At 33.6% G+C, this 12256-nt stretch overlaps 1 protein-coding gene across 1 annotated transcript; it reads right to left on the reverse strand.

The window, feature by feature from the left end:
* Positions 1–1067: 1067 nt before the first annotated feature.
* Positions 1068–8128, reverse strand: LOC147402345 (elongation factor Tu, mitochondrial-like). The gene is made up of 12 exons (XM_086443961.1): positions 7788–8128; positions 6820–6895; positions 6520–6612; positions 6301–6375; positions 4516–4620; positions 4293–4383; positions 3988–4193; positions 3476–3559; positions 3143–3208; positions 2990–3052; positions 2489–2729; positions 1068–1554 (listed from the first exon to the last, which is right to left on the reverse strand). Exons 1-12 carry the CDS (start codon positions 7964–7966, stop codon positions 1484–1486), a joined length of 1350 nt encoding a protein of 449 aa, XP_086300087.1. The 5' UTR covers positions 7967–8128; the 3' UTR covers positions 1068–1483.
* Between the last annotated feature and the right edge of the window lie 4128 nt (positions 8129–12256).

Here is a 12256-nt window from a genome sequence, read left to right on the forward strand (position 1 = left end):
CTGATCGGAACAGAACCCTCCGAGTCCAGGTTGATTGGGAGAACTCGATTCGACTATGCTGATTCAAATCATTTCAAATCTGTATTTTGCCAAAATTAATTTTTTTATATTTTATTTTATTCATAAATCTGTTTTTAATGAATTTAGTAACTTTGGTGCTAGCAGGATTTGAACCCAAGTCTCTAGTATACTTAACCAACTATGAGCATGTTGTGCCAAAAGTATGAGATAAACCATGTTTTAAAAATATTTTTTCTTTTGGTAAGAATACAATTTTATAAATGAAACAATGTTTTAAAAATATTTATTAAAGAGTCATCCATATACCCAAATTTGGGATTATATATTTTATGGAAAAGGGAAAAAAAAAAAAAAACATCTAAACCCAAACTTAAAGATCGTGCAATTCAAGGGCAAACTGGTGAATTTATCAAAATAAAGATACAATACTCTGTTTAAAAAAACAAATAAAAGTCGATAAATGAAGCTTTTGATAAATATTTTAAAAACACAATTGGTTCAATAATTTTGGCAAGATACATTACTGTTTTAGTCTTTTTCCCTATATAAAAATATTTAATTTTTTTTAAAATCAATTATATTTATGTAAAACTAAAGATTTATTTTATTTTATTTTATTGCATTTCTTTGGGATTCTCTTTCACTACAGACTAGAGCTATAATTTGAATAGTGGATGTAAAGAATATGCCACATGGCATTATTAGTTGGATATTAAGGACATTTACCAAGTTCAAATATTTTGAGTCCCACAATCCAGATCAAAAGCATGAACATAATTCAGCTTAAAGATGGTTCACATAAAACATCAACTTTAGAGATTCACCAATCCCAAGTGAAGCACAATCATTTATTATTAGATTATCAAACTACTGATCCAATTCAAAGTAAAATAAAATGTTCCAATTTATAGTCATGATTAAGAAGACTGCATGTATTATTAACAGCTACTTGATACCCACATCTATGAACTAAGTCGATATAAATTATCATACTAAGAGCAAGACAACACCACAAAAGAAAGCAATCCCTTTACAAATTACCATCATACTCTCAACAACTTAATTTTTTCTTAGTAAAAGCAATAAATTCTTACAGAATCTGGCACGGATATCACAAGATAACTTTGACGTCATTGAACAAGAAGATTATTTATGCAGAGAATACAGGTAAGAGTAAGGTTTGAGAAACAAGCAAAACTAAGTCATGAATTCTGCACTCTGCAAAAAAAAAAAAAAAAATTTGCAGAAACGATCTACTTCAATGGTAATCCAAAATTTCATGCCTCCAGTTGTTTCATACCTATAAATCCTCTAAACAAACATCAAATTAATTGTGGAACACAAGTTACCACATGGCAGGTTTCTTCAAGAAGTCGCAATCTGGTCCTTTGTTTTTCATCCTTTTTTTTTCGCAAATGAGTGAAAAGAGGAAAAACATAATGACCACTGCTGGAACAACAACTCAGCTGATCGCTTTTGAAACTACTCCTGCACCAACTGTCCTTCCTCCCTCCCGCAAGGCAAATCTTTGTCCTGTTAAAATCATTAATGTAAAAATAAACGACTTACATGCTGTAAAACTGAAGTTGTCTGAAACATCAAGAAGTATACAAATAGATAGCCCTTTTCATATAAATTTTAATGGAAGTCTTAAATAAGTTAATTAGGTATGAGCTTGTATGCCAGAGCTAAGCAATTTAACTAAGGTGGTTTGGCATAAGAAGCTTAAAAAATTCTAAGTACAATATTGACAATGAATATAAAAAGAAATAGACCAATAAAATATATATAGACACGATTTAAATAGGGGAAAATGCCAAATTAAAATATTTACTTGTACAATTAACAATTTCGTTATAATATAAATCTAACATTCAGCAGAACTTGAAAACAATCAACAACAGTACGAAATAACACTATGCAAAGTTGCTAAGTGTATCTGGAAATTGTACAATCTCGTGCAACACATATAAGTTACTCCCGCATATGTGTGTGTGCGAGTGAGAGAGAGTCTCCAATGGAGCAAAAAAAGAATAAGACTTTGGTGAACCTCTCGGGTGTAGGTCAATGCCTATAATGTAAAAATCCATAGTGATCCTCTCAGTGTAGGTCAATGTCTATAATAATAAAAAGAACATATTATTATGGGATATACGACACACATGATGTGTGGTGTCTAGAAAAGGACCACTTTACGCTGCAATACTGGAATATTATGCTTTTCTACAATGCTACCAAGCTACTTTATAATACATGATAAGAGTTTTGTGCTGTCCTAATGTCCATGTATCCCCAAGTATCTGCATAGCACAAATCAAAAAGTTCCAAGTGTCCACCCTAACGCAACATGAAGTAATGGGGGTGCTAATATTCTGCTTCACATCTAATTAAAATAAACTAGCAAACATTACTACAAACAGGAATTGTTTTGTACATTCTCCAAAAATAATATTGACAAATCAAATACCTGCTTCAAGCGGAACAGGTGACATCAGCTCAAAAACCGCAGTAACATTATCACCAGGCATTACCATCTTAACATTTTCAGGCAATTCCACCTTCCCAGTGATATCAGCAGTTCTCATGTAAAACTGAGGCATGTAATTTGAGAAAAAAGCAGTATGTCGGCCACCTTCATCCTTTGTAAGGACGTATATTTCTGCCTCAAACCTTTTGTATGTTCTCACGTTACCAGGCTTTGAGACTACCTGCAATCATTACATTAATGTCCAAAACAGAAGAAGAAAAACCATTACAGTATTGAAAACAAACAAAAATTCAATCTTATCCTAAACATAATAGGATGTTCTTTTGTGGCTTAGTGTCATAATTAAGTATTTTCTATTACAAAAACCAAAGGGGATAAGATCATCAGTTTTGAATTCATAGAAACTTATTAAGTCTGCAAAACAGAATTTTATAATCCAGTTATTTTCTGCTTGTGTGAGGTTTGCTTGGTGTCACTCACTTGTCCTCGTTGTACGTCATCACGTTTTAAACCACGTAGAAGAAGGCCCACATTGTCTCCAGCCTACGAAAGGGTAGAGACTCATCAAAATTTTACACATGGCTTTCCAGAAATATTGGTAGCTTGGAATGTAGAATGAAACCAGTCACTTACCTGTCCACGATCCAAGATTTTCTTGAACATTTCTACACCAGTCACAGTAGTCTTCAAAGGAGGACCCTACAGAAAACAGACCGACATCAGGGCCAAAAATTAGGTTGACCAGCATTCCAATATCATCACGCAAGGACCTGTGAAAGATCCAAAGCATTGAAAAGTCAATGCAACCATACACCCAATGTAACTGATGACTTGTTAAATTTGGGACCAGCTACATGAGTTACAATTTCAGGGGACCAAATTGACATGTCAGAGAATTCATGAAAAGGAACTGTCCAAGTATGCTTCACATAATTAAATTCACCCAAACATGAATCTTAAATATACCGGCATTAATCCTAAAATCTCAACATCTTCTCCAACTTTTATAGTCCCTTGCTCCACACGGCCAGTGACAACAGTTCCACGACCCTGAAAACACAGGCGGAAACATCAAAAGTGGTGTAGCAAACATCTATAGTTCTATTATGAAAACTAAGGTGGTGGGCATGTCAAGCAAAATAACCATTCAATGGTTTTTCAGTGAAGAAAACGATCAAATTAAATGATTTTCATAGAAGAACGACTGCATAAATGTTTGTTGTAGTGAGATATCAGCATTATTTCAGTAATGTCTTTCCAATAATAACTTGCAACAAAATATTAAAACTCTTAACTAGGTATTAGTGATTAAGTAATTACATCATGGGATCTTCAAGTCACTAATTTGAGGAAGCTGAGTATCCCAAAAGCATAGCAGCAATACTAAATTAATAATACTAAGAATGAAAAAGGGAGTAGGACATTTGTTGTTCAACAGACTGCCTAACAGAGATGGTGTTAAATTCATTTGCAAATACCTGAATTGAGAAAACATCTTCAATTGGCATTAAGAAAGGCTTGTCAAGTTGGCGTACAGGTTCCGGTATGTATTCATCAACAGCATCCATTAACTTTAGAATAGCCTTTTTCCCTATTTCTTCATTTGTCCCCTGTAAAGCGGACAGTGCTGAACCCCGAATAATTGGAATTTCATCTCCCGGGAACTTGTAGAAGTTAAGCAGCTCTGCCAGAAAGATATGTCCACGTGAACCACTTCTACTAAAATCAGAATATAACCTACTAAAATAAGCATAAAAATGTTTAACTCCAACTGTCAGCATACCACGAAGCTCCATTTCCACAAGTTCCAATAACTCTGGGTCATCAACAGCATCAACCTTATTTAGAAAGCACACCAATGATGGCACACCAACCTGAATCATGTGAAGAACATGAATAGAAGATTGCCCTTAAAGATCCATGGAAACTTATAAGATCAACTCAAGAACATGGAAAACATGAAACATTCATGCTTTTACAAGCCGTGCAACAATTGGGTTACCCACCTGACGTGCAAGCAAAATATGTTCCTTTGTCTGTGGCATGGGCCCATCTGGGGCTGAAACTACGAGAATTCCCCCATCCATTTGGGCAGCTCCAGTGATCATGTTCTGAAATTTAATCAATTTCATCACGTAAAGCCACAAGTCAACAAATGAATATTACCACCGAGAAATAATGATAGCTTGAACATTGATATATGAGACTCAACTTGATTTAAACATTTCAATGATACTAGTTCAATCAACTAATAAACTTGGTAGGAAAAACCATTGTTTTCGAATGTGGAGGCATGAGGGAATGCACTTCAATAGCCTCAGTGCAAGTATGAGATTCAATGTGTGAGCAAAACCTTCATAAGTTGATAAGCACACTTTTTATATGATCATCATCATCATCAAAGCCCATCCAAAGATTTGGGGCTGGCTTAATGAATCATGTTCATTCAATTAAAAATGTGTTTCTATCCGCTTTCAATCCCTCAATCTATGTTCTATTAGGTCTTCTTCTTGCTCTTTTTGAACCGCCAACTTGCATATTCCTTCTAACTTGGGCTATAATCGGCCTTTGCTGATTACACCCAAACCATCTCAATCGATGTTCTCTCAGTTTATCACTTATTGAAACCACTATATTTTCTCGAATGCATTCATTTCTAAATTTATCTTTCTTGTTCTCTCCACTCATACAGTCATACATCTCAACATCCTTATTTCTATTACGCTTAAGCACACCTTTTACATGAATAAAAATATATATCATCATCATCATCATCCTCAAATCCTTATATGCTGGCTCTCGTATGCCTGTGTCAACATGTAGCAGAACTCTAGTAATCTCCATTTTTTTTTTGATAAATTACTCTAGTAATCTCCATTTCCACACTTCATACGGCTGTTTTTGTAATTTGATGCCTTATGGCTTATACTATCATTAGTATAAATATAGAATTAATTCCCACAATGATTGAAACAATTCCATTTGCAAACTGATCGAAATAGACACTCAAACCAAAGTTAAAAAGACTTAAAATCTTTCCTATCAAATTACCAGGTAGTAGAATTCACCTATGCTACAAGAACATAATGAACACTCAAAACAGGGACTTAGATAAGACAATTGGGATATCAAGTCAATGAAATTTTTAGACAACATCACAGTGACAAAGTCGGGGATCAAGAATAATACATCAAGTGAAAACTTTTGAATAAAGGGCAAGAGTCAATAAAATTGGGAAAACACTGGAAAAATTTTTTAAAAAGATAAAATCATTAATTACTAAGAATATAAAAATATGTTACATATATTACATAATAAATATAATATAACCCAAAAATTGTCAAAGTTTGAGATTTATTTGAAACATTTTCAAAAGACTGTCGATATTGGCACTTGGGACACAATGACGTCCTAACTGAAAACAAACTCTGAATATGTATTACTTTCCCCTTTTCTAGCTTATTTGAATGGCACTTCATAAGGTTAATGGGTGAATTTTGAAGAAAGAATCATTCAAAAAATATTGGCTATACAAAGTATCGTCCCGAAATCTTTTTGAAGTTTCCAGTGGTACATATACATGAATCTTCTGTAAAGAGAGATGATTTGTATTGATAATGTTCTCTTGTATTTTATACAAAACAATTCCCGATAGACCTCTGTCCCTCCTCCCTCGCTCATTTTCTGTAACAGTTCTTTTCCATTTAGATTCATCTTGGCATATGTCAAAAATCATATATTATCATTATATTTTGAATTAAGTAGCAAGATGGAAATAATTTCTAACTCACTTTAACATAGTCCGCATGTCCTGGGCAATCAACATGCGCATAGTGCCGCTTAGCAGTCTCATATTCCACATGGGCCTGAAAAATCAAGTAAATAAACTAAATTAAGTTCAAATGAATTCTCACTAGATATATTTCAAGAACATCAAAGACACCTCACTACATTAAACAGTTTCATAGCATGATGATTTAGAAAATTAAATAACTAAATGATAGCCTAACCGTTGCGATAGTAATTCCTCTCTTTTTCTCCTCGGGTGCTTTGTCAATCTCATCGAATGCAACAGCCTTAGCTTTACCTTCTTCTGCTAGTACCTGAGAAGAGTAAAATAGCAGAACTCTCAACACAATTGAACCATAAATATAAATACGATAATAAAACTAAGCTTCATAGTATGCATCTCATTAAAACCTAGGATTCAAAACAAACTCATTCAAGAAACCCCAAAACAAACAAGAATGGAACATATAAAAGAGAATTTTGACAATAAAATCTGTTTAGAAAACGTATCAACAACAGACCTTCGTGATTGCAGCAGTTAGTGTAGTTTTCCCATGATCAACATGTCCAATAGTCCCCACATTTACGTGAGGTTTCCTGTTGTAAAAATAATTTTAAGAAAATAAGAATAAAAACACGGTCCAATTTACATTCCTTTTAACTAAATTAGATAAATAAATACCAATCCAAATATGTTCTGTATAGAGAATCAAAGTTTCACAAGATGAAGTTCTACTGCAAAGTAGGTCCAGCAAACAAATAAAATTTGTTCCATACGAGGAATCATGATGTTCACGAGAATTTACAAGAGACCCAAGCAAAAAAGAATACTCCATGTCATTCCGATAGTTTGTCTTCTGTTTACCTATGTATATCATTTCCCTTACCATCCCAAATGTTGGTTAGCCTTATGAATCATATAAATTATTCATATTTGGATAAGAGATTCAACTCCACACAACAACAAATCAAATAAAAAACACTGATTTCTGGTTGTAAATGTTGTGAAACCCAATAAAGATTTCATTTTCTTAAATTTCTCCATGCGAAGAAAAGATTAAGCTTTGTTTGCTCCCTACTTAGACACTTAAACTGAAATAACACCAAATGGGTCATAAAAAAAAAACTCGAAAAAGGTGGGCGCTAACAGTCATCTCGAACAAACATGAATTACCTCAGAAATATACAGAATTTATGGGGCACAACTTACCCATCCCTTAACAATGCTTTGGATTCATGATCAGAAACTAGCATCAAATGCGTACATAACTTTTTAGGGATTAAAAATCTCAATTAATGCAGAATTTTCGTACCAATCAAGTTAAATGTCAGTAATTAAACAAAAGATACAGAACTTTGTAAAAATTGAAGAAAAAATAATGGATTGACCAATTAAGTACAAATTATGAGATGGAAACTCAAAGCAGACAAAGTAGAATCGACGTATAATATAACTATAAAAGATTTACTAGAGTGGTTCGTATTCTACGTTCGTGTAAACGTGGCCATCGATCTCCACCAATGCCCGACATCCAAGACAGTCTCATTTCCAAAGAGTGATTCGGAGATGGAGAAAGAGCTCGAAATCGTTCCTCGACAGCATGAGTAGACAGGATAGGAGGAAAGAAGACGCCTGGAATTAGGGTTTCTTAAAACAACGGAAGCCATTGAAATGAAGAGAAAAATTTCAAGAGATGCCCAAACAACAAAACCCCTGGCACGAGAAGAACCCCTGTAAGTTACTCGAATTAAGGGTTTTACGAGACTCAGTCTGTGACTCTCTGTGTTACGTGTGTCAACATTTACATTTGTTAGAGCAACTCCAACGCAAATAATCATATTGGCAAAGGCATTTTATTTCGGAGAGTCATTTGTACCATTCAAGAGGTATGCACTCCAATCATATTAGATAAAATGACTCTCTCAATAAATATTTTAATTCTATCAAAAATTCAGTTACATTAAAATGTTATCCCAATACCATTGTTTTCTTTACCACCAACAGATATATAGAAAGTAGGGGTGCAATTTAATTCGGTTCAAATCAATCCGTGAATTTCGGATTGGGGTGGTTCGATTTTAATTAAATGTGGTTCAATTTCGGATTAAAAAAAATAAGAACCGATAAGTTCGATTCGATTTTCGGTTCAGAGTTGATAAACAACCGAACCAACCCGAAAGTTGATACTATATATAAAAACAAAATGTAAATTTTTTTTTTTTAAATACAAACCCTCTTCATCTCTCTTGTCTCCCTCTTCGTCTCTCGTTTCTGCGACTACGGTTGTAACTACAACTTGCGCTGCCACCAACTACAATTGTCTCTCTCTCGCTGCGGTTGCGACCTCCGATTTGCAACCTGCGGCCAGTGATATAATACCTGTGACAGGTTTGAGTTTGGGTTTTTTTTTTTTTTTTCCTTCTTTATATTGTGTTGATCTTTAGTGATTATAGGGTTTGAATCGAAGAATAGGAGATCAATTTTGTGTAGAATTCGAATGTTCTCTCTCTTTTGACAACCCATTGAACCAAACCGAATTAAAATCGATTTGGGTCGGTTCGGTTCTAGATCAATTCGGTTCAATTCTGATTCTCATATAATAGAACCGATATTGGTCAGTTCGATTATGATTTTGCTCTAAACTGAACCAACCCGAATCAAGTTGCACCCCTAATAGAAAGAGAGTCTCCCTCTTTTCTTTTGCCTCTTTCCCTTTAAAAGATTTTAAAGTAAAGAACCTGATGGTGCGTTGAGTGACTTTAGAGGCTTCTACCTCTCCAAAGTGGTAGTTGTGTGAGGATGCAGAGTCTAAGCCTGAGTGCATTGGAATTACTCTACCTACATATGTTTCACCTTCACACACACACACACCACACACACACACACACCACACACAACACACACACACACACACACACACAACACACACACACACATATATATATATATATATATATATGGGTTCCGTTATTTGGCCAACAGTTTGACAAACATTTTAGCAAACACTTTTTCAAAACATGGGTTAGAGGTCTTGGAATGGGCTGATTTTTGGTGAGGATGATCTCTACGGTGAGGAGATCATCCTCACCAAAAACCAGCTCATTCCAAAACTTCTAGCCCCAGTTTTCAAGTTGAAAAATCGTGAACCGTCCATTTTTTGTAAACCATTTTTGATGGGGTTAGAAGTTTTGGAATGGGCTGATTTTTGGTGATGATGATCTCCTCACCGTAGAGATCATCCTCACCAAAAATCAGCCCATTCCAAGACCTCTAACCCATGTTTTGAAAAATGTGTTTGCCAAACTGTTGGCCAAATAATGCTACCCTATATATATATATATATATATATATATATTGACAAATGAGAATTTCGTCCAAATAATTAGCAATGAATTAGACTAGAATTAAAAAAAAAAAAAAAAATAATAATAAAGATAACTTTTTTTTAACTAGATCCAAGGTTTTGAAAAGAGTTTGACTAGTCTTATTAAGTTAGAAAGGTTTTTATTGACAAAAAAAAAAAAAATAGTAAGGTTTTACCCTTAGACTCACTTGTGGCATCCAAAAACACGATATGCTGTTTTAGCATTGCAATGGACAAAATTCTATGAACCTTGAGAAAAAAAATCCAAAAAATGTTATTTTGCATCAATTAATTTCAATTTTAAGTTTGAGAGTTATGTAGAAGTTCAATAGCCATCCATTTTCAAAACCTTCGATCAAACTCAAAAGAAATTATTTTTTTGATTTCACTTTTGTAAATGTAATCTCACAAAATCCCAAATTTAAAATTAAAATTAACTTCTTATTTTCTTAAAAAAAAAAATGCCGAACTGAATTCATTAACACTGCATTGATGTGGAAGTGGATAGAGAATCATGGGTTTTTGTCTTTGTATCTCAAGGAAAAAAAAACCATGATTCCCTACCTACTACCTCGTCGGCACAGTGTAGAACAGAGGAATCCAGACCTTGTAGGCCCGACTAGCAGGGGCGAGGCCTCTAGGCAACTGGCCTCTTAGAATACCATTTCATACTTTCATTTAACCAACAAAAAATTCTCCGATTTTTGTCTTTGTATCTCAAGGAAAATTCTAGAGCATCTCGAACCCACGTTTTTTATTTTTTTTTATATATCCAAATTGAAAAAGAGATGCTTATCTTTGAACCAGTTCCAATTCTTTGGAGACATGAACAGTAATAATAAAGACTGGTTGGAGTTAGGTTTGGACGTCCCCAACTCCATATTCAGAGTTTTTAAAGACTGATTGGAGATGCTCTAACTCACGGTGTTATTACCCCAAAATCATTTGAATTATTTTCTATATCCCCTAAACAAAACTTAACATAAATTTGTATTATACTCTTGCTTGAGGAGGATTTTAGTTTTGAGTCGTGGTCGAGTAACATTAAAATTGACATCAATTCTCACATTACTGATGTGGAGGTGCAGACACATTAGATGCTTTTCACTTGTATTTCGAAGAAAGCATTTATGATTTTGTAAATAAATCCACATCAACAATGCGAGAATCAATGTCAATTTTAATGTTAGTTCAACATTTTTCTTTAGTTTTTGGGGTGGGATAATCATGATTCACGAGTGAATAACATTAGGGAGTAGAAAAATTATTTCGGAGCGGTGGGAACTTATTTTACCTTACAGGGTGGAAAATCACATCAGGTTAGAATTTGAATTCCCAAAAATTTTACTTAATCAAACATCTAAAAGTTATATATTTTTTTTCAATTAAAAACATTTTCCCTCGATATAGTGCATGTTTGATGCAAAATTCAAAAGTTTAACTTCATCTATTCATGATCATATTCTACTAGGTGCAATCAAATGATCGGATCCATTTTTCCATGACCTTTTTCTTTTTCAAGAAATTTGTATCCCCCTAGAAAGAAACTTCATATAATCAAATAGACCCTAAATGGGTAGTTTGCCCACAGATCATTTCTGTGACAAAAAAAACATCTATGATTCCTACACACTTCCACGTCAGAAAAGTGAGGTATGAGGTACAATCTTCAGGTCACTTCAGCATTATTCCGAAATTAATTATACCCAAATTGATTCGAAAAAGGAGTTATTGTCTGATGGTGAGCTGACCCAATTAGTAAACCACAGTGAATCCTCGAGATAGTGAAAGTGGATATGAACACAATTTCAATAATTAAAAAATAAGGTGATTACAATATGGATTGAAGGAAGTAATAAAATTGTTCATCCATTTTTAAATATTTGGGATAAGAGTTCTATGATGGTGGGTTTAAATCCAATAAAAATTAAACACAAGCACTCATTATGGTCTTAAGAGAACACTAATAAAAAGTGCAAAAGTTGTAAGAATTTCCCTCAACCGATGGATCTATGATCAAACGGTCCAAATTGGGTGATTGAACTTGTGTACCTCTCCAACTCCCTTATCCAGTGGTCCAAGAAGTGAAGGAAATATAAAGGTTATGTCACCAACAACTGTTCTTTAACAATGATGGCAGATGGAGAAAGAAGTTCAAAAATTAAAACAAAGGAACCCAAGGATGTGTCTTATTGTTCAGCAGCAATTTAAAAACATGAATCTCATGTGTTCTCTTATTTTCTAAGAAAAATAAAATATATTTATATAATTATTATTGTCACACCAACTTTTACTTAAAGAGGAATGTTTATGTCCAAGAATTCATACTCATGCGGATGTTGGTATTATCTACCAAATTCATTTTTTAATAAAATCCCTCGTCATTTTGTCTTTTGGTATAAAAAAAATGATGTATTGATTTTTTACATAATAAATATTAAGGATATTTTAAATTTTTTTTATTTAGATATCTTTTTAAAGTAAATACTTTGACAATCAATGCCAACATAATAAAAATATTTATTATTATGTAAAATGCTGGAATAACACAAACAGAGACACAAAGGTGACAAAAAATGATGTGGTGGTGCAC

The sequence above is a fragment of the Akebia trifoliata genome, chromosome 5 (assembly GCF_017979445.1).
Source record: "Akebia trifoliata isolate Shusen 1 chromosome 5, ASM1797944v1, whole genome shotgun sequence".
Lineage (NCBI taxonomy): Eukaryota > Viridiplantae > Streptophyta > Magnoliopsida > Ranunculales > Lardizabalaceae > Akebia > Akebia trifoliata.

Excerpts from the sequence above, each read along its gene's own strand:
- LOC147402345 (XM_086443961.1), bottom strand. The coding sequence starts at position 7,966 with ATGGCTTCCGTTGTTTTAAGAAACCCTAATTCCAGGCGTCTTCTTTCC. Across the intron at positions 4,384-4,515 it reads ATATTTTGCTTGCACGTCAG|GTTGGTGTGCCATCATTGGT; the intron begins GTGGGTAACCCA and ends CACATGATTCAG. Across the intron at positions 3,209-3,475 it reads AGATTTTAGGATTAATGCCG|GGTCCTCCTTTGAAGACTAC; the intron begins GTATATTTAAGA and ends TGTTTTCTGTAG.